General features: G+C 57.9%; 1 protein-coding gene across 1 annotated transcript; it reads left to right on the top strand.

Moving 5' to 3' along the window:
- On the top strand, positions 1-25,772 carry LOC100595198 (zinc finger protein GLIS1). Its single transcript, XM_030812445.1, has 8 exons — positions 1-36; positions 3,046-3,207; positions 7,986-8,096; positions 12,126-12,258; positions 18,048-18,204; positions 22,022-22,200; positions 22,755-22,922; positions 25,233-25,772. Exons 1-8 carry the CDS (start codon positions 1-3, stop codon positions 25,388-25,390), a joined length of 1,104 nt encoding a protein of 367 aa, XP_030668305.1. The 3' UTR covers positions 25,391-25,772.
- Positions 25,773-26,265: the final 493 nt, after the last annotated feature.

Raw genomic sequence — 26,265 nt, 5'->3', positions numbered from 1 at the left:
ATGAACACCAAGCTGCAGATCCTGTGTTTGAAAAATGTATGAATTAGATGGTCAGAGAGTTGGAAGGGAAGGAGTCCCAGGAGGGGGACAGTCCGAACAGAGGTGGGGGGTAGGAGCAACTGTGCTGAGCAGAGGGTTGCCCAAGGCAGGAATACACGGACCTCGGGGAGAAGATGATGTATCGCTCATGGTCCACCATCCAGCAGTCTCCCACAGTCAGGAAAATGACGCAGCCTGGAGGAGTTATTGCCCTCTGCTGCAGATACCTCCCCACCGTGCATGGGCCAGAGGGGAACAAAGGCATGAGCTGGATGCTGAGAGGAAGCCCCACTCTCCAGCCCGGGCTCCCCCATCTCACGTTGGGGTGAACTTGGCACAAGGGCATTGCAGGCGAGTAAGGGAGGTGGCTTGCGGCCTATTTACTGCCCAAACAGGATTTCCTTCTGGTTTGGATGCATGGAAAAGGCACAACATCTGGAAGTAGGAAGCAGAACAGCCTCTAAAACCCAGCTGTGAGTGGCTTGCCTTGCACCCGCCCCAGCAGAGCACGGTCCCGAGTTGTGGCTGGGCTTCCAGGGGACAGGCGCAGAGGGAGCTGTCCCGGGGCCATCGTTGTCTCTCGTGTCTCTTGTGTCTCATGTCTGTCTGAGCAGCTCTGCCCTGGCCTGTGCTCCATCTGCCACCTCTGCCCTGGATGGGGCCTTGGTGACCCTCATCTAGAACTGCTACAATTGCCATCTTCCTGTCTTCTCCCCCGGTCCCCACTTGTCACCAGCAGCCAGAGAGGTCTTCCTAGGGCACATATCTGACCCTGTCCTTTCCCTTCTTTAGGAGAAGGGTCTCCACTGTCCCCAACGTGGAGTCCAGGCTCACTGGCCTGGCATTCGAGTCCCCGCTATCTGGCCTCTGAGCTCCCTGCAGACTCCTTGCCCAGTAGAGCCCAGCCCAGCCACCCCCAGCGTAATGAACGCCACATCAACCACTCAGCGGCCTTCACAGGGAATCTGTGCCTTTCTCATGCTTTGGTGCCTCCCAGCCTGCCCTTCCTTGGCCTTCAGCGTGCGTCACCCCACTATCTTCTTTGGATCTGTTGGTTGCAGTTCAGGGCTCGGGCAGGGCCAGAGACTGAATGAGGTGAATGCATCAGTGTTAGGGGAACTGCCTGCCTGTGTCTCCACACTGCTACGTCTGTCTAAGCTCGCTATAGTCATCAAGCCCGTGGAAGCATCTCGCGGCCCCCAGGCTGGCTTAGGCATCTCCTCTGTGTGGCCACAGCCCCTGTGTCTCCCTCCGTGACATCTCAACTGTGTCGCTTTATGATGGTGTGCGTGTGTGCGTCTCCCGCATGGGCTCTGTACACCTAGAGGGCAGGACCCGTGTCTGAGTTCTCTCTGCAGCTTGGCACTCACCGCAGACTGGAGCCAGTCTGTCCCAATGAACAGCCTCGCACCAGAAACTACTTGATGTGCTGAACAGCCTTGAGCCAAGGCCATGAAAATCAGCCAGGTGGATCACAGGGTCTGAAATGAGCCCACAGTCCTCTCCAGGCACCCAGCCAGCTCCTCCCGCTACTCCCCGCAGATGAGCCCCAGAGAAAGGGTATGAAGAGCAGGCTTTGGGAGCACCAGTCCTCGGGTAACACGGTTGCTACCAGCTCATCCTGGGCTACCTGCTGCTGGGAGCTCATGCTGGCTTCTGGTTCAGAGGGACGGGGTCCCATGGGCCCTGATCTGGGTTAGGTGCTCATGCTTGGCTGTTCAGCCCTGGACATGGAGGACGAAATCAATGGCTCATGAGAGGGGGCCAGCCTCCTCTGGTCCCTTCCTCCTCAAGGGTCACCTGCCCTAGGAAGGCAGCAGGCATAGCAGAGCCACCTGGCCTTTGGCATCAGACTTGGCCTGAGTCCTGTCATTGCCATGTCACAGCCCTGTGACCTTGGGCAGGTCACTTGACCACATGAAGCCTCCATCTCTGAGATGGGGCCATTAATGCCATATACTTCACGGCTGTTGTGTGTCCAACACCCAGCACCATACCTGGATGTAGCAGGCACCCGTCAGCGCTGGTCACCTCCTCCCACCCATGCAAGCAGATGGCCAGAACATCAGCCTGGCTGGGACAGGGACAGATGGGGAGAAGCTGGAAGGAGCAGCTCATCACACTGAAGGACCAGAGGCTGCTGCTTCCGCTGGGCAGCATTTGAGCTGACTTTGAAGGCTGAGGGAGGTTGGTGGGTGGCTGTGAGGGCTGAGGGAGGTTGGTGGGTGGCTGTGAAAGAGGGGACACTCCTTGCTGAGTGACTTGAATGAACAAAGGCTGGAAACTGTCTGGCCAACCCCTGGTGTTGATCTAGGGCGTGGGGTGGGCCTAAAGAGAGGTGTGGAGGGCTGTATATGGTCACAGAGCCACAGGATCTATGAAGGGCCCTTCAGTTTACAAATGTGGCTCTTGTTTTGACAGTAGTTAGCATCGACTCTGTGCTCCAGACGGACAAACCCCATGACATTCACTGTCCTACCCCCTGGGGCCCTCATGTCAGCCTTGAGTGGTGGCCACACAGTCTCAAGCTTGACAACAAGGAAACAAGGCGCAGAGGGGTCAAGAGCACTGCGCAAAGCCTCTCTGGGACAGAGTCCAATTCAGATCCGGGCTGTGGGTCCATCCATATTTCAGCTCTCTGTGCTGGGACACATGCCTGCCCCCAGAGTCCTGATTCAGGGCTGTGCTATGGTCAGGGCAGTGCTTCATTTCCAGATGGCCCTGGGGAGGGGAGCCTTTCAGGTCCAGAACTGGAAAGGCCACTTTATTCTCCAGCCCTCATGCCCCATTTTCTAAGTCAGGGTGCTATTTTTCTGGACTCACCAGGCCTTTCCGATAAGGCCTGGGCCCTGAGCACTTCATGGGCAGCTAATCTGGAGCTCTAGAGGCTCTGGCAGGATGGGAGGGGCAGGGGTGCTGGGGCCAGGCAGGCCTGGGGGGTTAGTTTCCATGCAGGGATGGGGTGCGCACTGGGCTGGGAGTTCCCCTCACCAGCCTCTCCTGCAGTTTGAAGGCTGCAGCAAGGCCTTCTCACGGCTGGAGAACCTCAAGATCCACCTGAGGAGCCACACGGGCGAGAAGCCATACCTGTGCCAGCACCCGGGTTGCCAGAAGGCCTTCAGCAACTCCAGCGACCGCGCCAAGCACCAGCGCACCCACCTAGACACGGTAGGCCCAGCAGGCAGAGGCCCAGGGCGGGGTGGAGGACGGCTGCACACCTGCCACTCATTCAGTGCCGAGCCCCTGCCTTACCCTTTCGCCCCACTGATGTTCCAGGCAGGAGATGCTTGGCAGGGTAGTGGGTTGGATGGCGTCCTCTGCATTCTAGAATGTTTAGCAGTTATCCCTGGCCTCTCTCCACTAGATAGGAGGAGTGTTCCCACTCCCAGTCACAACAACCAAACCTCTCTGATGCCAAATGTCCCCAGGGGTGAGGGGAGGCAAACCTGCCCCAGTTAAGAAGCAATGCTTTGGCCTGTGGGTACCAGCCTGGGCACCAGAGCCACGCACAGTCTCCTGGAGAGAGCACACTCGCCTTCCTGTGTCCCCTCCCCAGAACCTGTCAGCCACGCCGGAGCAGATTGCTCCCTGCTCTTCCCGTCCCCTCGGTAGACACAGGTCAGAGGCTCTCCAGGGCGGTCTTTTGTCCCTTGAGCCCTGCAGGTGAGGAGTGGAGGTGGGCAGTGCCTAAGACTCCAGGTTCCTGCAGGTGACCCAGGCCTCCAGATACTGGCTCCCTTCCCACCTCCCTTCCCTTGTTTGTGCCAGGCATAGATAACAGCAGCTTTATTCCAGTGTCTGCCCAGGCAGCCCTCCGTGTGCCATTAATAGAGCGCTTCCTAAAACTTCACCCCCCAGGATCTCATACGGACCCTGCGCTCTGGGCAGGGGCAGTCACAAAGCCATTTGACAGATTAGGGAAGTGGGACACCTGAGGCCAGTGCCTGCTCACCATCGCACGGCTGGCCGGTGGCAGAGCTGACTCAGACCAGGGCCTTACACTAGGCCCTGGGTGAGGGGCACGTGTTCGAGGAGGACCCCAGCCCCCATGTGCTGCAGGAGACTGGGGTCTGCAGCAGAGCCATGTCCGGGCCCCAGGCTGGCTTCTCTATGCTTCCTGCAGGTGTTTGGGGAACTCTGTGGGTCAGAGGCTGGGGGATTTGGGTGGCTGCCCACCAGCCCATCCAGTTCACAGATGAGGAGGAAACAGGGGCCCAGGAGGGCAGCTGACCCCTCCAGGGTAAGTTGGAGGCCATGAGACAGCAGAGGTCAGAGCTGAAAGGGCACTTGCAGGTCTCTGATGCCAGCCATTTACCTTAGAGCTGGGAAAACCGAGACCCAGAAAAGATTCAGTGCCCAGAAAACAGCAGGGAAGCAATGTTCTTGGGGCCAGGCCAGGCCTTGAGGGGGACACTCTGCACATCTGGCCCCACAGTCTCACACATACTGCCCCCAGTTTCATCCTGGTGACCAACCAAGATGGGGCCCATTATCCCCATTTCATAAATTGAGACTCAGAGAGACTGAGTCATCTGCCCTGTCCACAGCAGGTGTGTGGCAGAGCTGGGATGCAAACCCGGGGTGCATCACTCCAAGTCCAGTGCTCTCTGCTGGAAGAGCTGATGTGGCAGCCATCTTGGGGAATGCAGCAGAGCAGAGGGTTGAGGGTGGCAAGGAAGGGCCCCATCCCCAACCCGAACCCAACTCTCTTCCCCTTCTCAGCTTCATTGTCACAGGCTGTGCTGCGGACATGAAGTGAGGAGCAATGCTAGCAAATCTCCCTGCCTTTGTCACCTTTTCAGCCCAAGGGGCCCGTGGCACCCTGGCCCAGCCCCTGAGAGGCACGCTCTGTGCCCCAGCACCCCCAGTTATGTCTCCCAGAGGCCACAAGCCAGCACTGACAGTGCCAGGCCTCCCTGCACCCTCTCCCCACCCACTCGTGCCTCTCGGGCCACCTTCCCTGTCCCTCCTCCTCCCTCCCTCCCTCCTTACTGCATTTCCTGGACCCAGCCCCAAAGCAACAGGCTTCTGGCCCCCACTTGGTGTGTGAACAGAGCCCCAAGGTCTAGGTCAGGCCTGGCCCAGAATGAGCCTGCAGGCTTATCTCAGGCCTTCGTCTCCCCAAGAGGTCCCCAGGAGTCCTGGGAAGTGCAGCCGCCAAGCCCAGCACCCCACTTGGATCCAGCTCCCCACATAAACACCACAGGCAGCTCTGTGTTGCTAGTTTGCTGTCCCAGCACCCGCCCCCAGAGGCCCCTCACAGGGCAGGGCCTTGCTTTCCAGAGGGGACCAGCCATGTCCCCAGCTCCCCTCTGGCATTGGAGAATGTGGGATTCTCTCCATGGGCAGGAAAGTTTCTCAGAACAGACTGGAGAGGACCAGGCCAGGGTTCTGACCGTGTCCCTGCCTCCTGGTCCTAGAGGTCTGAGGAAAGCCCCTGACCTCCCTGGGCCTCCTGAGAGGTAAAACCCCTGCTTCAGAGAGAGAGGGAGGTCAGCTGAGGCAGCAGGTGTGAGGCCCCGCACACGGACTGGGCAGCCTTCCCCTGCCTGTCCCCTTACTGACTGGGCGCTGACCACATCCTTCCGTGTCCCAGGCTCTCACTGTGGGGTTCGAGTCCTGAGTGCACAGATCCCCTGAGCACTGTCCTGCACAGGGCCTCAGCTTCCCCACTGGGATGATTCTCTCTCCCCTGCCCACTTCACTGGACCATTCGAGGCCACCGAGCAGAGGAGGCATTCTAGCAGAGGCCTGCACACGCTCCCTCCCTCTCCCCGCTGTGGGATCTTGGGCAAAATGTAGGTCTCAGTTTCTTCTTCTGCAAAGCAGGATGAGTCTCATGGGGTGGGAGTGGCCTCAGGGAGATGGCGGATGGCCGGTGCTCAGCACGGGGCCCGCACAGGGGAGGGCTCCCAGCAGAGCTGGCCTCCAAGTGCAGATGGTCAGGGGCTCCGCACGACAGACTCTGAGCCTCCTCATTACAGACAGAGGGAGGCCGCCCGGCGCTGCAGCCCACATGGCCATTCCAGGCGGGGCTTGGCTGCTGGCTGGGGATGGCCACAGGGTTTCCCGAGGGCTCACGCGGAATGGAGCCTGAGGAATGTTCTACACACGTCAGGCCCTGGAAAAACAAACACAGAGATGGGCCTTGCCGCCCGTTTCCAGGCGAATGTGCCCGCAGATACAGAGCCAGCTTGTTTGCTTTTAGACGAAAGCGAGTGGATTTGTATCAGCATCCCCAAGGGACAGTCCTGGGGCCGGCTCAGGGACAGGGCAGGGCCGTGTGTGTGCCTGGGCACATGTGAACGCACGTGTGTGTGTGGTGCATGGGTGTGTATGGTGTGGTGTGTGTGTGGTGTGTGGTGGTGGTGGTTGTGTGTGTGTATGCGTGTGTGTGTGTGTGTATGGTGTGTGAGAGAGGGAGCCTACCTCTGGGGTGGGGCGGGCTGGGGGCAGCAGGGGCCATCCGCGGCAGGCCTCCGCTCTCCCTGCCAGGCCAACCCCAGCAAGCTTCTCACTGCTGTCTCTCTCTTTTTGCTCTCCTCCGTTTCTTTAATCTGGCAACTCTCCATGGCAGCACCAAGGTATGGTCGTCTCTTTCTGCTTCCCCTCCTCATGAGGTCCAAGGGCCATGGGTACCTCTCCCTGGGTCTGAGGTTGGCCTGGCCTCTCCTTAGTCCAGCAGGGGCAAAGCTGCCTTGAGGTTCTGGGGGCAGTTCCACGTGGGTGTGTCTGGCAGGACACGGCAGTCCCTGGTACTCACTCTGAGAGGTGTCATTTCCTCCAATCCTTCTCCTGTCCCCTGCAGTCCCAGCAGGGCAGAGATTTCTAAGAGAGCGGAAGCACTAGACGTGTCCACAAAGGGAAGCCTTGTGAGCTTCAAGCCCAAGCAGTGGCCAGAGTCCTCAAGCAGAGTCCGGTGGAAGCCTTGGGAGAGATTGGGATTCAATTAGAGCCACGAGTCCCGTGCCCTGGGTCACACAGACCTGGGATGAATCAGACAAGTCGCTCCCTGGCTGAGAAGAGGGACACTGAGCAAACCCAGCACACAGGCTGGACAGCGCTTAGGGGGATGCTCTGGCCCCGGGAGGAGGTGGAGGATGCGAGGAGGGCTTGGAGAGGAGGTGACGTGGCTGCAGGAGAGCTGAGGAGGTGCTCGTGGTGGGAGGTGCAGGGCCTGCAGTGCCGGGAGATGGCCTGTAGGGCACCAGGGAGCCACCAAGGGGTTTCAAAGGCAAGAGCGGGCCTGTGAGAAAGACCTTCCCCTCTGGCTGTGTGTGGGGAGCCTGAGGCCTGCAGGGCAGGGTGGGGCCTGGGCAGGAATTCAGGAGGGACAGTGGGGATGGATTTGGGGTCCACTTCTTATATTCTGGGTGAGCCATGGGGGCCTGAGGGGAAGAGACTTGTCCACTCCCCATGCACAGGGCACAGCCCCCAGCCTCCCAGCCTCCCCAGCCTCCCCAGCCTCCCCACCTCCCCCACTCCCCAGCCCCCCACCCCTCCAGCCTCTCCAGCCCCCCACCTCCCCAGCCTCCCCAGCACCCCAGCACCCCAGCCCCCCAGTCTCCTGTCTCACTGCACTCCCTGTCTGCTCAATGCTTACTTGCAGCTGTGGGGTCCAAAGGGTGGACTTGGCCCAGAGCCAGGATCTGACCTGGAAGAACCCTTAGACCTCAGATGGCCCCATTTTTCAGAGAAGAAAGGTGAGACTCAGGAGAGGCAACTGACCTGAGGTCCCAGGATGGTGGTGGAATGAAGACACAAACCCCTTGCTCCGCTCCCAGGCCAGGCGCCTTCCCCACAGCTGGGCCAGGCTGGCTGAGGCAGAGTACTCTTGGCCTGCAGCCAGCCTCTCTCCTGGTCACCTCCCCACAGCAGGTCACGCAGAGGCCCGTGGCCCGTAGGGATGGGCCTCACTCACCCTACCCGTGCCCCCCATGTTACAGAAGCCGTACGCCTGTCAGATCCCTGGCTGCTCCAAGCGCTACACAGACCCCAGCTCCCTCCGCAAGCACGTCAAGGCCCATTCAGCCAAAGAGCAGCAGGTGCGTAAGAAGGTAAGCCAGCCGTCCTCATCTGGCCTCCTCCCACCTCTCAGCCGCCTGCACCACATCAGGCCAGGTGCCCACCCTCAACACGCGCATCCGCCCACCCACTCGCCCTGTATGCCACTGTTCGTCCATCCGTTCGTCCATCCATCCATCTGTCCACTTCCCACCTGCCCTGAGTGTCTCTGCTGACTCACAGCCCTTCCTTCCACACCCCCAGCTGGCCCTTTACCATCCACAGACTGCCCACCAGCTCCTCGCCCCATGCATCTGTGCACCTCCCACGGCTTGTGTGGTAAACGCATGATGTCCAGCCTTGTGCTGGGCACGGAAGATGCAGAAATAAAAAAGCACGGCCCCACTTTCAGTGGCCTGGCAGGCAAGGGCAGACACAAAGAGATGATTCTACCTCATGTCATTAAGATGGCAAGAGAGATGTGCAGAGAAAAGTCAGGGCACAGATGAGGGGACCTTAGCCCCTCTGGGTGGGAGCAGGAAGGTCTGTGGAGGAAGTGGCATCAGGCATGGGTGCAGTGTTTAGGGGTGTGAGCGCGGAGTGGGCCCGCCGGGCTTGCCTCTGCTGGCTCTGCACCCAGGCACGTGCCTTTGGGCTTCAGGTTCCTCAGCCATCAGAGGGGACAACAAAGGACTTGCTTTAGACAGCTGCGGTCAGGAGTAAATGATGGTTTATGCTGAGGGTTTAGAACTATACCTGGCACAAATTTAAAAGTTCAAAACAGAAATTGGTGTATGTGTTCATTGGTCTTGAGGAAGGACTAAATGTTGGGCCGGTGAATTCAGAAGAACGCTCCCCAGAGTGACTGGCGCTGAGAAGGGGCTGAAGCCTGAAGCCCACTGTGTGCGGGATCAGCGGCCAAGCAGCTAAGTGAGGAGAGGTGGTGTGGGCAGGGCCATGTCCAGGGCACAGTGGGTGCCATTGAGGGGTCTTAAGCAGAGCAGGGACATGGCACCTTGAGAGGTAACCCTGAGGGCCATGTAGAAAATGGGTTGGGAATGCTGTTTTGGACAAGCCGTGTGTGAGTTCCTGAGGGGGCTGGGCCATGGTAGGAGGGACAGGACTGCAGCTGGGGTCAGAGCCCACCTGGCTGGGTGAACTCACGCCTGCACTCCCATGGAACTCCAGGGCCAGGGAGTGAGGGTCCTTGAGTGCCAGGGAGGGTGTGGGAGTGAAAGAAACACCAGGGACCAACTCGGGGACACTGGCATGACAGAGGAGGACAGAGTGGGAAGATCGCATTTATTGGTTCAACCAGATTTACAGAGCACCTACTGTATTCCAAGCATTGTTCTGTGAACTGTGGCACTGCCAGGAATGAAACAGCAGAGGCCTGCAGGCTGGAGGAAGCAGCTGCCTCAGGCCCTGGGATAGGGAGACAGCGATGGGGTGCTGGGAGCAAGGGGCCTCAGTGGGAAAGAAGATGGGAGGGGACCGCCAGGCTTGGGAAGTTGGTCTCCGGCCTGCAGGCAGTGGGGAGCTTTGGAAGCTGTGGAGCAGAGAGGGGCGTGGTCAAATCCTGCGCCATGAGCTTTCTGGTGAAACACCACCTCCGTGTTCCCTGAGGAGGGAGGGGATGTGCTTTAGCCCAGGTGCCTCTGAGGCTCAGGCACTGTACCTGGGGCTTCATATCCTGTATCTCATTTAGGCCTCACTATAACCCTAGCTCCCCAGCTACTCAGGAGGCTGAGGTGGGAGGATCACTTGAGCCCAGGAGTTGGACTGCACACCAGCCTGAGTGACAGAGCAAGACCCTGTCTCAAAAAAAAAAGAAAAGAAAAAAAAACACAACCGTAGGTGTGGGCACTGTTTTTAATTCCCATTTTATTTTATTTTTAGAAACAAAGTCTCACTCTGTCACCCAGGCTGGAGTACAGTGGCATGATCATGGTTCATGGCAGCCTCCAGCTCCTGGGCTCAAGTGATCCTCCTGCCTCAGCCTCCTGAGTAGCTGGGACTACAGGCATGCTCCACTGCTCCTGGCTTTTTTTTTAATATATTTTTTTTGTAGAGACAGAGGTTTCACTTTGTTGTCCAGGCTGGTTTCAAACTCCTGACTTCAAGTAATCCTCCCACCTTGGCCTCCCAAAATGTGGGGACTAGAGTCATGAGACACTCATTTTAGAGATGGAGAAACAAAGGCCCAGAGAGTTAACAAACCAGCCCAGCATCATGCACCCCAGAAGTGCCAGAGCCAAGGTCCATCCCAGACCTGTCTGCTTCCAGGGCCTGAGCTCCGTTCACTGCTCTCGGGTTGAGGGCCTGAGTGGGGACAGGGAATGGCCCAGGCTCCAGTAGACTGGAGCTCCACACCAGGGAGGCTTCTGTCCCAAGCGGACCAGTGCCCGACGACCAGAATCCTGTCCTGGCTTTCCCAGGCCCTGTGCTTGGCTCGCACTGAGCCCCCGGGGACTTGGGGCCACAGATCTGCAAACTTCCCAACAATAAGCAATCCATTAAGAGCCATCAGGGATGATGTATCTTTCTGGGTAAAGCGACCCTTGTATTATGACAAGTCCTTGGCAGCCCTGCTGCGTTTCAGAGAGAATTAGAAATGCTTTTCTTCCTTAATTCTCCTCTCCTGCTGCTCCTAATCCGATCGACATTGCGGTCTACAAGAACATGCCTTGGCTCTCTTTTGCCAGAAACTTAATTTACATGGAAAACAGCTGCTGGGTCAGGGAACCAAGAGCCCATCTCGAGGCTGGGCATGCCTTCTCCAAGGCTGGGCCTGGCCCTGCTGTCTTGGGAGGGCAGAAAAGCCCTCGGGGCTGACTCTCAGCTGCTGTGTGATATGGGGCAGGGCTCTCACCTTCTCTGGGTCTGTTTTGTCCTGGGGAAGATGAGCATTTGGATGAGCCAAGCTTTGGGATTTCCCTGAGAGAACGGGCCCTTCCCATCCAGGTGCCTGCCCCAGTCATCACCCAGTGTCCCGAAGTCCTCACCCTGTTCCCATCCTGGCTCTGGAAGATGTTCTGAGGTGACTGGGAACAGCCAAGGGTTGTTGGCCAAAGATTTGCTTGGGTTACTGGGTGCACCCCAGCCCAGGCTCACCCTTAGCCAAGGGACCTCAAGTCCATTTACTGATCCATTGTGCCCACGATGGGGTGACCAGATGGGGCTCGGCCAGCTGGAGCTCAGCCACCCCTACTACAGCACTTCCAAAGCATGCCCCCAGCCATCGTCTCATTACTCCTCATGGCAGCCTGGGGTGAGGTGTGACTGTTGCTGCTTATTACAGGCTGGGTAGGCAAGACCCAGAGAGGTTATGTTATTTGTCTGGCATTACGCAGGGAATAAGAAGAGGTGGGATGGGATCTGAGCCCAGCTCTTCATCCCTAGCCCTGAACTATTTCCACTGAACCTTGTACCAAGAAGGAAGAAAGAAAGAGCTGGGGCGGGATTGGGGGAGGCTGACTGCACACCTATTGTGCTTTACTCCTACCGTGTCCATTCACCGGTGCGGCTGCACAGAACGCACCTGCAGACCTCAGCTACCCATGGGAGGCCCCACTGCTGCACTTTGCCACCATTCTGTGTGTGTGTTGAGGCCACACCTCCCACAGGTTGCTCCCAGCAATGACTTGAGTGTGGCAGGCCCAGCAGGGACACTGAGGCAGAGCCTTCCTAGGAGGCACTGGACTCCTGACATCCAGCAGGCGTTGGCAGCTGAGGACTCTCTGAGTCCCTGTCCCAGAGGCTCCCGCTTGACCCCTTCTCCCTGCCTCCTTCTCTCAGTCCTTGGGCTCTCCCAGCCCATCCAGTTCACAGATGGCACATCTCCCATTTAAATCCTTGCATGTTGAATCCCATCCTGGCATCTGCTTCTCAAAGGACCTGGACTAACAGCATCTTCAGGATGTACACAGTCAGCCCGTTTCACAGATGGGGAACTGAGGCACAGTGAAAGGAAGGGTCTTGCCCTGGGGCTGCAGTCCTTTCTGCCCTGTCCCCTAACGGGAGGGTTGCTGGTGGGCAGGGGTCTCACAGTAACACCTCCTTTCCCTCTGCTTGCTCCCCAGCTGCACGCAGGCCCTGACACCGAGGCCGACGTCCTGACCGAGTGTCTGGCCCTGCAGCAGCTCCACGCATCCACACAGCTGGCTGCCAGCGACGGCAAGGGTGGCTGTGGCCTGGGCCAGGAGCTGCTCCCAGGTATGTGTGCGGGGAGGCAGGGCCAGGGGCGTAGCCCAGGAGGGGCCTTTCTCTGCCCACAGTCAAGCACAAGTGATGCTCAGTGGGCTGCCCACATGGGCATGACTTGTTGCAGGCACTCACTCATCTGGACTTGGTTGCCTCTGCCTTTGGCTCCCTACTTCCAAACCATCTTCTCCCTGCAGCTCCTCTAACTAGGCGGACGTTCCTTCACATTATCCTGTGGCTCCCCATTGCTCAGGGCATGAAGCCCTCACCCCTCTCAGCCTGGCCTTCAAGGTGTGTGGGGCCTGGGTCCTGGCAGCCTCTTGCCTCCTCCTTGGCATGTTGGATGCAGTTCCCTGAACACTCTCTGCTCCTGCTCCCCCCACCTCCGGGCACTGTCCACACCCAGCCAGCCCTCTTCTCCCACCCTTCATGAAGGTAGCTCCTGCTCTTCCTTCAGGACCCACCTCCTTGTCCCCTCCTCCAGGAAGTCTTCCTCTGGGCTTCGCTCTGCCCCAGTGCTGAGCACTCTGAGCTGTCACTCTACTTCCCATCTGCCCATCTGTGTCCCCTACCAGGCTGTGAGTTCCTCAAAGGAGGCTCAGGGTCTGCCTCATTCTGGAGTCACCAGCACCCAGGATGGGGACATGTGCAGAGCTGGGCTGGGGGAACCCATGGCCCTGCCCCGAGCATCATCAAGAGAGGCTCTGGTGCCCTTGCTGATGGCCCATGCTGCCAGGATCATCCGCAGGGAGGAACCGTCTTCAAGAAGAGCCCATTCTGCCCCTGGCCTTGACTCTTGCTCCAGAGGAGAAAACTGAGGCTCTGAGAGGATAGGAACTTAGCCCAAATCACTTCCAGCTCATCGCTCAACTCTGTGGCCTGGAGGTGGGGCCCCCAGAGCCCTTGGGACTCTGCGGACCCCTCCAACCAGACGCTAAGGGCCTTTGGTCCCGCTGAGGTGGCCTGTCTGTCCCTCCCAGCAGCCGTGGGCCACGGGGCAGGTCTCAAGCCACAGCAGGAATTCCTGGCTTTGTGGCTTGGGCATCCAGCCCAGATAAGGGCAGCATGGCCTTTGGATTCCAGCTGACAGTCCTTGCGCTCTACCCCCGACTCCCCTAAAGAAACCACGGTATCAGAGCAGACTTTGTGCCCGCCCTCTGGGATTTCTTGAATTACTCCAACCATTTTCAACATTTTTTATTTTCTAATTTTTTATTCTTTCCCCTCAATGTTGAAGTAGCAACAGATTTAAAAATATATCAAAGCACTTGCCAAACAGCCTCAGGAAGAAAAGCCTTTTAGCCTTTCTCATAGGTCCCCCTTTCCAGGGGTCTGTGCTCAGGCAGGTCCACGAGGGCAAGGACACAGGCAGATGGGTGCCTAGGGGAGGGTCTGTACCCTCCTCACGTCTAGCTAGAGGACCCCTCTGTGTGGCTGCTTCTCACAGGGTCAGAATTGCTAAAATGGCAGGACTGGAAGGGACTGGGGGGCTGATCCAACCCAGGGATGAAGGTATCTCAAGTGCCAGCTCCTAACAAACGGTGATGACAGTGACTACTTGGAGCTCTGTGTTGAGAAGGCCTCAGAAGCTGCCTCCTGATTCAGTCGGAAAGAAAGCTGCTGCAGAGGAGCAGTGCTGCCCCCAGGGCAAAGGTCTTGTACCTACCCCATCAGTTTTACCTTGGGAAGACTCAGGCCTGGGCAGGAGAAGGAATCACCTAAGGTCATCCAGAGAAGTCAGCAGCCAGTCCAGGCTGCAAGCCTGTTCTCCCAGATGCCAGCCTCAGGCTCGTCCCAGCGAGAAGGGACAGGGCCAGCAGTTACCATCTCTTGAGCACCTGCTTGGGCCACTGACTTCACAAATATCCTCTCATTCAATCCCCAACTACGCTGTGCAGTAGGATGTGAAACCCATGCTACCGATGAGAAACAGAATCAGCTGAGGCCTCATCAGCACAGATTGGAGGAGCCACTCCTGCTGAAGCTACTGCCCTTGCTCTGTGACAATAAGTGGTATCTTCCCTGCTTTTAGCCTCAGTTTCCCCCCCAGGCACTGAGGGATCTCATCTGCTATGAGAACAAATGTGATCATGGATGCGGTCACTTATATAAACCCTATGTGACTGGTCATCTTACTGTTACTGTTGTTCATGGTGAGTGAGAAGAATGACTATGTACTCGTCCACCTTACAGTCATGCACAGCCAGCACATAGTGACTGTGAGCCAGGTGCTGCTCCAGGGACTGTGCGTGGACATCACTGCCATCATCCTCACGTCAGCCTCAGAAGGCACACGCGAGCCACAGGTAGCAGGTGGCAGAGGCAGGATTGGAACCCAGACCATCTGTGCAGGCTGTCCTCTTAACCAGAGCCCACACCTCCCTGCTGCTAGTGCTGCACCTCTGCTATACTGAGCACCTGCTGTCTGCCAGGCCCGGTGCTGGCCCTGTCCTCGAGCTGCTTCCAGTGCAGCGGGGAGGGCAGGACCAGCCAGGTGAAGCCTGGGGTCCTGGATCCCCCAGGATCCGGCCTGCTGGGTTCTTCTGCAGGCCGCAGGGCAGATGGCTGAGAAGGGAACAGATGTTAGGGCCAGAGGTTAAGCGCACATGGCTGATGATTGATGACACAGCTTTACAGCCTGAAGTGGTACGTTTTGGGGAGAGCCCATCAGGCCCCGTGGCGCCCCCACTCCCGCTGCCCCTCGCAGTCCCATGGTTCTTTCATTCCCATCTGCTGTTCGCTGACATGGTCACCCTGTGTCCGTCCCTGGTGCGGAGGCTGGACAGGCAGGGACCTGGCCCAGGGGCAGGGGACTGAGTCAGGGAGGATTAGCAGAGTCCAGAACAGAGGGGAGAGGGTGAGGGACAAGCTACAGAGGGAGACACCAGATTCCCATTGTCCAGTTGCAGGACGCTCCCTCAAGTAGGGACCAGTTCTCTTCTGCACCCAACCCCCGGGAGCTTATCTGCCAGGCCCATCCTGAGCAGATCCAGGGTAATGTGATGGGCAGTGAGGACTTGAGAAGCATGAGGTCAGCGTGGCTGAGGGAGAAGGTGCAGGAGTGATCAGGATTCTAAGCCTTCCCAGCTGTCAGGCCCCCAAATTGGTTCAAGATGGCAGGCGAAGAGGCGCTAAGGAGAGTGGTGAGTGGCTCAAACCGTGGGCAGCTCCTCGCCAGGCTCCCTCCACAAACACCGCTTGAGGCGCCTTCCCCTAAGCTGGGGAGGGAGGCAGTGGCTGGACAGACAGGTGGTGCTAGGCCTGGGAGCAGAGTCCTAGAGGCAGGGAGCGGTAAGGACGGTGGCCCAGAGCCCCCGGGTCTCACAGCAGCCAGCGGTGATGCCTGCACCAGAGCCGAGGCCTCAGCCGGGTATCCAGACTATCACCTGAGCTGGAGCTGCTCCTAGCCCTGGCCTCAAGTGGACTTTCTCCCCCTGCTTCTTGGAAGATGGGCCTGACGAGCCGCCTACTCTGTGACTTTGGACAAGTCATTCAACTTGTTAATATTTAGTTTCCTCATCTTAAAACGGAATATATTATGTTCCTCACTGACATTTGTCAAGCTGGTTAAACTAGATAATGTGGAAAGACAGTTTGGCACATAGTATGTTTTTAATTAATGGTAGTTATTCTGATAGTTGAATCTCACACAGTGTAACTTAACGTAGGGTGCTTGCAGCTCTAACTCCACGCCAGGAGTTGCAAACTGTTTGGCCTCATAGGCAAACGGGCACTTTTTGGTGGTGGTGGTGGGTTTTGTTTTTTTTTTTTTTTGAGACGGAGTCACCCAGGCTGAAGTGCAGTGGCACCATCTTGGCTCACTGCAACCTCCACCTTTCGGGTTTAAGCCATTCTCCTGCCTCAGCCTCCCAAGTAGCTGGGATTACAGGTGTATGCCACCACGCCCGACTAATTTTTGTATTTTTAGTAGAGACAGGGTTTTGCCATGTTGGCCAGGCTGCTCTCGAATTCCTGGCCTTAAGTGATCCTCCCGCCTCGGCCTCCCAAAGTGCTGGGATTACAGGCTTGTTTTTTTTTTTAACGGTTTCCATGTGAAGGTCTTTCTGGGACGTGTGCTCTCCCCTTTGCCACAGGCCCTCCTGCTCCCCTTGTTAATCCGTTCAGTTTCATTTATTTTGCTCCCTGCCATGCTGCCTGAGGCACTGAGCTTGCCGTCCCTGCCACAGCCCTGCTCCGTTCCCTGCAACAGCCTCCTGAATTGCAGGCCTGGGCCAAAGGGGCCAGCCTGGGATGAGCTAGCCTTGGAACCCCAACCAACTGAGAAGGTAAAAGTTTCCCTTACCTCATTCATGAAATGAGACTGGTGTGTTCTCAGATTGGTCCTTATGGTGTAATAAGAGCACTGGTCTGGATCCACGGTAACCACAGTGCTATTCAGCATGTAACAGCTGCCCTGGTGCACGCTGGCCAATCAGAATGGACGCCACATCAGTGCAGCCCCGGGCTAGCCCCCAGGTCACCCAGAGTCCATCAGTGCAGTCCCAAGCTAGCCCCCAGGTCACACAGAGTCCTCCCAGGGCATCTGCTGGATGCATGGATTTCAGAGAAAATGATGTCAATTGCTATTAAAATAAACATGGCCAGATTGAAGAAGGGATGCAAAACTGGCCACTCCCTAGAGCGATGAGCCCTGGAGAAGCCAGAGTGAGGCTTGAGGAGGCCTGGGCTCCATTCTGGGTGTAATGGCCTGGAATGCAGGGCTTGGGTGCATTCATCTTTTTTTTTTTTTTTTTTTAGATAAAATAGACAACGTCAAAAACTTACAACTCTTGCCGTGTCTTTCTTAGGCTCCAGTCCCAGAGTAGGAGTTTATTTCCTACTCTGATTAGGGTTTCTTGGTGAAGGCATTTTGGGAGTGCTGGGCTCAGTAACTCCAAACCCTCAATTGGGCCCCTGGAGCAAGGTCTGACTCTGACCTAGTGTCCGCCATTGATTTATTAGCCTTCCTGTCTTAACAAGGGTAAGACTTTATGGGGTAAAAGGTGATAAAAGGTGGCATCACCCTGAAGGTGTCTTCTGAAGGTTTAGAATCTGAGACTAGAATGAGGCTGACTCCTCTCCTCAGTTGGGACCCTTGTTCAGTGTACCGCCCATAAAACCATCCATGGCAGCCCTTCTCAGAGGTCTCCCAGGCCAGCTGCCACCCAGCTAGTGCAGTCATCTCTCTTTGGAAGCCTTCACAGTGGACACCCCGGCTCTGCTTGCATATCTCTGGGGGAGGTAGTTATTCTGTGCAAGGGCCGCCCACTGCCCTGCAGCGGCACTGGCTGTTAGAAGGCACTGCCGAGCCCTGGGCTGCGGTCTGCTCTCAAGCTTCTCTCCATTCCTGGGTCTCTGTCTGCTTCCGGGGCCACACAGAACAAGCCTCTTCTTTCCCAGAACAGCATCACAGAGATTTGAGGCAGCCTGCCCTATACGTGCCCCCATCTCAGAACACACACACACACACACACACACACACACACACACACACACACACACATACACACACACACCCTAAGCACCCCACGCCTCTGACAGCCCCTTGCCAGTCCACCTCTGCTATCAGGGTGAGCCCCAGCCCTGGACACAGCCCTTTAGCCAGGGCCTGCAAGGCTGAACTGAGTGGAGTGGGGCCAGCACCTCCCTCATTGGGGCCCCTAAACTTCCAGTGATACAATGTTGTTCATTTTCCCTCTTGTCTTTCTTTCTCCATCATCAGGCACACACAGCTCCTGGGCCATCACAGCCATCTTCAGGGAGTGGCCAGAGTCCAGTGAGCCTTGTTTGATTCCCTGCAGGTGTGTATCCTGGCTCCATCACCCCCCATAACGGACTCGCATCGGGCCTTCTGCCCCCAGCGCACGATGTACCTTCCAGGCACCACCCGCTGGATGCCACCACCAGTTCCCACCACCATCTGTCCCCTCTGCCCATGGCTGAGAGCACCCGGGATGGGTATGTACACCAGGCCAGTCCTCCTCCAGGGACAGCAAGGGGGGATCTCGGGGGGAGGGCAGGTGTCCTGCACTATCTATCTGCTTGTTACTGATAATAAAATAGCCAGCCTTCAGGGAACACGGACTGCAGACTGCATTCGACACACATGTGTGCATGATTCCGTTGGTGCCTGCAGTAACTCTGAGTAGACCGTACTGGCTTCTGAATGCCTCACTTCATGCAGCCCCTCCTCCCCACTGGAGGACCCTGGGAAAATGCTGTGGCCCCTCCCAGCGGCCCCTGCATTCTGGGCTGCCACACGCAGAATGGAACCCAGGCCTCCTCGGGGCCTCGCTCTGGCGTCTCCTTGCCTCATCTGTGCATTTGGGAGCAGACCGCCCACTGCGTGCACTCCACAGATGCTGGTCTGGGCCCCACACCCACCTCCAGCCACTGCAGCTGTGACATTGCCCGGCCTGCGGGGGCTGCCTGGGAGCCTTTACTTCAGGATCTCTGTGGAGAGGGGCAGCCTCTTCCTGCGCCCAGTGTGGTTCTCACTGTGGCCACTTAATTGACTGGAAATGGTGAATGTGTTAATTGCTGGACCATGATCTGCCAAAATCTGTTTTTCTTGCAAATGAGCAGAGGGAGGCCTCACAGCCCCACCCTCCTGCCCTCCCTGCTGTTTTTTCCTGATCACCTTGTCCCTGCAGGCCTGGCCCCAGCACCTTCCTCCTTCCCTGCCCTTCCTCCACCTGGCTACAGCCTTGGCCAAGGCCTGCCTGCGCCTGGGGCCAGCCTGGCTTCATCGCCACATTTGTGGCCCACTGCTCCTATTATTACTGGGCTCCTCCTGCCATTCATTCACCCATTCATTTGGTGTTCAATTATGGAGCCCCTGTGGGCAGGCCCTGGGCCCAGTGCTGGTGCCACAGATGACTCTGGCCCTGGAGATGCTTACTGTGAGAGGGAGACCAACCACACAGGGGGCCAGTGGTGTGTGGCAAGGAAGCAGAAGGGCTGTGGAGCCCAGAGGAGAGAGCCCAGTGGGGTGTGGCTGCCAGGAGGGTGTCAGGGAAGGCTTCCTGGAGGAGGTGAGGCTGGAGTTGGATGAGTGGAGAAGCTGGGAGGAAGGAGTAGCAAGAGTGAAGGTAGGCATGGTGAGAGCTTGGGGTGTTCTGGGAAACATGAGTCATTGTGTGGGGTGACGAACTTGGGAGAGATGTCGCCAGGTCCAGATCCCAAGGCCTGGGATGAGACTCGACCTGAAGAGTGTTGAGCAGTGATGTGGTCAGGTTTGGGGATGAGGACGCGGGGCGGCATTGCAGGGGTGGGGTGGACTGTGGGGCACTGGACAGACGGCATCCCAAGCCAGGGCCCAGTTCAGGCTCAGGGGGGGAGCCCGGAAGGCAGAGGAAGGCAGTGGTGGCACAGAGGCAGCGGGAGTGGGAAACCCAAGCTGGGCAGGGAGAGGAGGGGGCCTCAGGGATGAGCTGGGGGTCCAGAGGGGCTGCTGACAGGCAGGGGAAGATTGTGGCTGTGACTGTGAGCAGAGAGCCATGAAGAGGCTGCCTGAAGGGGGTGCAGAGGGGTACCCAGAAAACCGGGCCCTCCTCGAGCCTCAGCTGCTGCTTCTGTGAAAGGCATTATAAGGCCCTCCCTGAGGAAGGTGGTGAGAGCCGTACACACGCCTGACACTGTGTGCCTCACCTGGCACAGGCTCCACTACGATGGTCCCCACCCCCACCCATACCTGCTCAGGCCACCTGCTCACCCACCAACCAGCCGAAAAACATCTCCAGCCAAAGAAAAATAAACTACGAAGGCCATTCGCTGCTCGGGCCCGTGCACTCTGCTCCGCCTCATTCATCACCTGCCTGCCGCCTGCATAAGTGCCCGTCAAGAATTCTGCAGTGAGAAGCAGAGTGATGACAAGATGGGACCCCCCGCCTGCCCACCCCTGCCTGCGGGTAGGAGCCTCGGGTCCAGCTGCAGGAGAGAAGCATCCTCGTGCCTGACACCAGGCCCGGGCCCAGCGTGAATGGGTTTCTTTTTTCATCCCCTGAGAAGAGAGTGGGGAAAGGGCCTTCAGCCTCCACTTCCTGCCAAAGTCAACAAGGAACCGCCACTCGTGGCTCCCCAGTGGTTTGCTGGGACGTTTAAATAGCTTGACAGAATTATCTGATTCACTCAAAAATATGCTAAGAGGGCCTGACTTCATGACCAAATTTATTTTCCCTGGCTCAGAGAAGACGCCGAATAGGGCATTTTTTTTCCCAGCCTTGTGCGAGGTATGAAGCCCTCTGTCTGCCAGGCCAGTGAGGTTTTATATTAATTTTTATAGGTTCCAGTTGAAGCAAAAATATTTGATTTAGGAATCATTTGCATGACTCAGAGGAGGAGCTCCAGAAAATCTTTTTTGCCTTTTAAAGAGTTCAGGTAGAGCAGCGTAGCCTCAGGCGTCATGTCTGCTGTGGAGAGAGTTGTGTTCTGTTTAATTTCACTGGCTGTGAAGGTGGCAAATGTGAATTTATGGTGGAGTGAGACAGGAAAAACAAACTTTTGAAATTGCATGTTATTTCCCCTTCATATCTGGTTCATCTTAATCCTGCAATGCCGTTAATCTCTGGGGGTTGTAGCTGAGAGATTCAGAAACTCATTTATTAGTGTCATCGGTTGTTCGCTGTGTGCCAGGCCCAGCGCTGGGCACCGGGTGACCGAGAAGGGCCAAGACCTGGCCCTCCCTAGAGGGGCTTCAGGAAACCAGGGGAGGGCTGGGTTGTGGGTGCCCAGATGGGATGGGGATAAGGCAGCCACCACACAGCAGGCCTGCAGGAAGCAGGAGCCACTCCCCGGCCAGGCCCCGGCCCAGCTTCAGCCAGGAGAACTGGTCATGAGAACACACAGCTCGTGCACCACTGTCCACGGTTTCTGGTGCATACAGGAAGACGCTGTCCCACTTGATCATCCCATAAGACAGGCCTAAAAATAATGATGATGATAATGATAATTTATTCCTGGAGGTGTGATGAGGATTCAGCTCATGAACTTAAAACAGTGACAGGGACCCACAGTGTATTAGTGGCTGGGCCAGGGACCCAGCACTGAGGCCCTGCTTCCCCTGTCCTCAGCGAGCTCACAGTGACGGGGCCTCACACGTGTGGATGATGACAGCAGACTGGAGGGGCAGTGGAGGGGCTGCCAACGTTGGAGGGAGCAGAGAGGAACTTGGCACGGCACAGATGCGGAGACCCCAGCCTCTCCCCACATCTGCTTTCCCCATTTCCAGATAGCCCTGCTTCCTTCAGAGAGGCACTGATCTCCCAGGGCCTGGGGCAAGTCAGGGGCTCAGTGAATGCTGACTGTGAGTGCCATGGGCTGCTCCAGGGCTCCTCGTCCAGGTGGCCAGAGTGGCATGCACGAGGCAGAGAGCCAGGCACCCAGCAGGTAATGAACACTGCAGTGTGCCCGGTGGTGAGCCAGTAGCCCTTCCAGGAAACCAGGGCTCAGAGACATTGAGCAACTTGCCCAAAATAGTTGGCCAATGAGAGCAATTAGGGGTTTGAACACAGTTCTCTCAGCTGGAAAGGTTGTGCCTCTTACCTGTGTTCCTTGCTGACTATCCTAAATACCAGACTCCAAAGCTTACAGGATTGAAAAGTTTGGCTTGAACATGACCAAAAATAAAAGCTCCTCTTCTAACTATTGTAAGTCGGAGCAGGTGAGCTGGTGAGTGGGCTCCCCGTCGCCTGAGGGGAGTAAGCCACAGCAGCCCTGCCTCTGGCCCCCACCCTCCAGACCCCTGCCTGCTGACGGGCATCTCTGTTCTCTCCAGGTTGGGGCCCGGCCTCCTCTCACCAATAGTCAGCCCCCTGAAGGGGCTCGGGCCACCGCCGCTGCCCCCATCCTCTCAGAGCCATTCTCCGAGGGGCCAACCCTTCTCCACACTCCCCAGCAAGCCGTCCTACCCACCCTTCCAGAGCCCTCCACCCCCGCCTCTGCCCAGCCCGCAAGGTAAGCTCTGGCCAGGGTCCCCCTCCGTATAACCCCCCGATTCCCACTCAGGGACCCCAGAGGAACGAGGCGACAGTGGCCTAGTGGGGGAGGCAGGTACTCAGAGAATGACCGGCTGGGCACTGGGGGCTGAGAGAAGCTGGGAGACAGGAGACATAAGAGGCCCAGCTGAGGGCACAGCCTGGAGAAAACTGGTTCTGAGAGTGAGGAAGAGCGTGTTCCGGACAAGGTGGCAAAGGCCCGCTGACCCGAGGAGAGGCCAGTGAGCGGGATTGAGCGCCTGCGAGTGGAGGGAGTAGGCATCAGCCATGGGTGACTCAGGAGCAGCCACGTGAGACCATCTCAGCCACCCCTCGCCTGCCCTCCCCTCCCTGCAGGGTGGAGCTGAGAATGGGGCCCCAGCCTCCTGCACCTTCTCTGCCCTGGGCCCTCCTCCCACGCCCACAATGCCTGGACAGGGCAACACGGGAGGTGGAGCGTGCAGCAAGGATGTTCCCCTCCCTGCCTGGGCACTTCTCCTTTGTGAACACGGCCCCTGCCACCCCTGTCTGCAGGTTACCAGGGCAGTTTCCACTCCATCCAGAGTTTCTTCCCCTACGGCGACTGCTACCGGATGGCCGAACCAGCAGCTGGTGGGGACGGACTGGTCGGGGAGACCCACGGTTTCAACCCCCTGCGGCCCAATGGCTACCACAGCCTCAGCACACCCTTGCCTGCCACAGGTGAGCCCTGCCTGCGTGGCTCCCGGTCCTGGGCACCTGCCGAGGCTCAGCCCGGTGCTGGGTGCTGCATATACGCTGTCCTGCAGCCTTTGGATGCTTATGTGGTGGGGCCATCCCCACTTTACAGAGGGGGAAGTAGAGGCTCAAGAGAGGTCCCAGGACCCCGCAGAACTGCCTGTACCTGCCTGACTGGAAAGTGCATGCTCCTTCCACAGCTTTGCGAGCCTTATGTGTGTCTGAATGCTGACAGGTTTCTGAAGAATCGGACTGGGAGCTCATGGTTTAATTACTGCTTCACTTTATTTATTGAGCACCTACTGTGTGCCAGGCATAGCTGGGGATGTAGCAGGGAATGAACAAATCCTGCTCTCCCTTTGGCAGCAGAGGAGACTAGGCGGGGACAGAGCCTGGAGGTCATGCTGTTCCTTCTCCACATCGGTACCTGGTGCTGCCCTGCAGGGCCCTGGGCCTCCCCAGCTCTGCCCCACGCTTCGCTAGAGAAGCCCAGGGAGAGGGGAGGGTACCCGCAGCCCAGGTGGAACCAGGCTCAGATCAGTAGGGCAGGCCTAGTCAGAGCAGGGGCATCAGAAGGGAGGGGCTAGACCCTCCCTGAATTCCTCCAGCTGAGACCCACCCTCAAAACAGCCTCTGGGCCCAGGTCTAAGAGGAGGTTTCCAGGGCTCCAACAAAGGGGAACCTGAGACCGGCCCCAGAGGCCCTTGGGGCAGCCTTGAGGGTGTGAGCAGGAGGGTGGAGGGACAGGTATATAGGGACAAGCACTGAGGCCTCAGCTGGGCACACACCACCCTGTGGGTCCATGTCCACACACCTGTGCCCATGCCAGGTGTCTGTGTGTGCCCGTGCTTGCAGGGCTTGCACAGGTGGCTCTGAGCAGCATGTGCCCCGTGAGTGTCAGGAGCTGGCACATGTGTGTTACCCCAGGTGTATGTGGATGTCCGTGCACCCCGTCTGTGTGCACATTGTGTCACCCACCCCATGACTCATGGCTGTTTCCACAGACGTGCTTGTGTGCACGTGTGCACCTGTGTTTGAGGATTGTGCCCACAGGCCTGTGGGTAAACGTGTGCCGTGACCACGCGGGATAGACGTGTGTGCATGGCCCCCTGCATGACATGGGGCTCACATGGAAGATGGGTGCTCTGTGTCTGTGTATACCGGAATTGAGGTGCCCAGCACTGTGGGCTCTCCCCATCTTGTCCTCCCCACCTCTATCCAGCCCACATGGGATTTCTCAGCTGAGCAGCAAGGCTTAGAAAGAATAGCTCTGAATGGAGCAGGAGGCAGCTTCCACACCCTGCCCCGCCCCTACACTGGCCTGGGGAGGTTCTTTCAGCCTCCCCTCTCCCCAATGCCCACTCCAGGCCCGCTTAGCTGCCTTCTGCCCACACCTCCCTGGTCAAGCAAAAATCACACACAGAGCATTAAACCAGGCTGACAAGCTTCAGGGGCTGCAGGCCTCAGAACAGTTCGGCCCAACCCCACTGCATAGACTGAGGCTTGCCTGTCTTAGGCCACATAAACACATGACAGCAGCTCATTGGCAGGCCTTTAGGGCAGCGGCTAGAGAAGATGACCCCTCCCGGCCCCTCCCAAGTCAAGGGCCTCTGAGCGGTGGCCCCACCCTGGAGACAGCATGTCTGGTGGAAGAGCCAGTATCTCTGGAGCCAGATGGACCTGGGTTCAATCCCAGCTGCACCCCTTGCTCACGCTGTGACCTTAGGCAAGCATCCTGGCCTCTGTGCCTGCCTTCTCAGCTATAGAACAGGACAGTGAATCCCACCGCAGGGGAGCATTGTAGAGCTGAAGCGAGGCAAGCTGAAATGAGCACTTACTAAGTGCCCAGTAAATGCTGGTGTCCTTCTTTGGGTTTCCTGAGTCTGGTTGGGGGATGCAACTGAAAGGGTGGGTGAGCCGGTCCTTCTGCCAGGAGGGGACCAGCCCCTGAGGGCAAGGGCTGAGCTGCTCCTACCCTACCCCTCTCCTTCCCCCACATTCTGCCCCACAGCCCAGCCCTGGTGATGGACCTCCCTGAGTCAACCCCGTGCCTGTCTCCCCAGCTGCCCTGGGCCCCCTGGGTGTGCCAGGCCCAGGGTGCCTCCCAAGCCCTCGCCCCACCCCAGCGGCCAGCTCCCCCATTTGGAAAAGTTGGGGGCTCCAAGCAGGCCCCAACAACGGGACACTGTGAGGGGGGTGACCTTGGGCAGGCGGGGTGGGGCCTGGGAACTGGGAAGCATGAGCAGGCACAGCCCCTGCTGCCTCCAGCACTGACCCTTTCCCAACCACTCACAGGCTATGAGGCCCTGGCTGAGGCCTCATGCCCCACAGCGCTGCCACAGCAGCCATCTGAAGATGTGGTGTCCAGCGGCCCCGAGGACTGTGGCTTCTTCCCCAATGGAGGCTTTGACCACTGCCTGGGCCACATCCCCTCCATCTACACAGACACCTGAAGGAGCCCCCACCATGCGCCTGCCCGTCCAGCACTGCAGATGCCACCTTGCCCACCTGCTGTTGCTCCCACCCTCCGTGTACCTAGTGGGAGTGCCAGGCCACAGCCGGAATAGCCAGGCCATGACCCAGGGGAGCCAGTGCTGCCACACCACCCAGCGCTGCCAGGGAGCCACCATCCGAGCCTGCACTGGGCGCACAGAGGTGCTCGCCAGGATCCGTGGCCCTGTAATATTCCTTCGCTCGTGTCTTCCCGTTCCTCCCCACAGTGGTTTTGAAATCACAGACCTCGTGTATATAAAACATGCAGAACTTGTTTTCCGTTCCCCTGCCAGTTTTATATTTTTGGTTTTACAAGAAAAACATTAAAAACTGGAAAGGAGATGTGAAGGTCTGGTTCTGCTTTATGATTCAGCCCAGAGGCTGGGACCGGGAGAGCCTCAGAGGAGGGTGACAGAGCTGGGTGTTCAGGGTTAGGGAGGCTGAGTAGAAACCAGCTCAGGCCCTGGGTTCTGACCACGAGGATGGGAACCAGTGGCACGTGGCCCCCACCATGCGCTATGGTCCTTACAGACACCAGTGCTAGTTCCAGGACTGTGCAGTGAGGTAGGCCTATCCCCATGGACAGGTGGGCAAACTGAGGCTGGGAGGGTGCAGCGACGGGCTTCAGATCCCGGGCCCCACAGTCAGACCACGGTTGGGACCCAGCTCCATCTGACCTGGGCCTCTACCTGCTACAACGACTCCTCAGCGGGTGGGAGAACGAGCTTCAAATCTAGTGTCTGGGCTTCTGCAAACAGAGAAAACCTTGGGAGGGCAGGGCAAGCCTTCTGGGGATGGAGCCCAAACAGCCTCAAAAAGCCAGGGCAAAGGCTGG

This window comes from Nomascus leucogenys, chromosome 5 (genome assembly GCF_006542625.1).
Source record: "Nomascus leucogenys isolate Asia chromosome 5, Asia_NLE_v1, whole genome shotgun sequence".
In the NCBI taxonomy this organism is placed as follows: Eukaryota; Metazoa; Chordata; class Mammalia; order Primates; family Hylobatidae; genus Nomascus; species Nomascus leucogenys.
The sequence above is the reverse complement of the archived record's forward strand: the minus strand, read 5'-3'. Positions and strand labels throughout refer to the sequence as shown.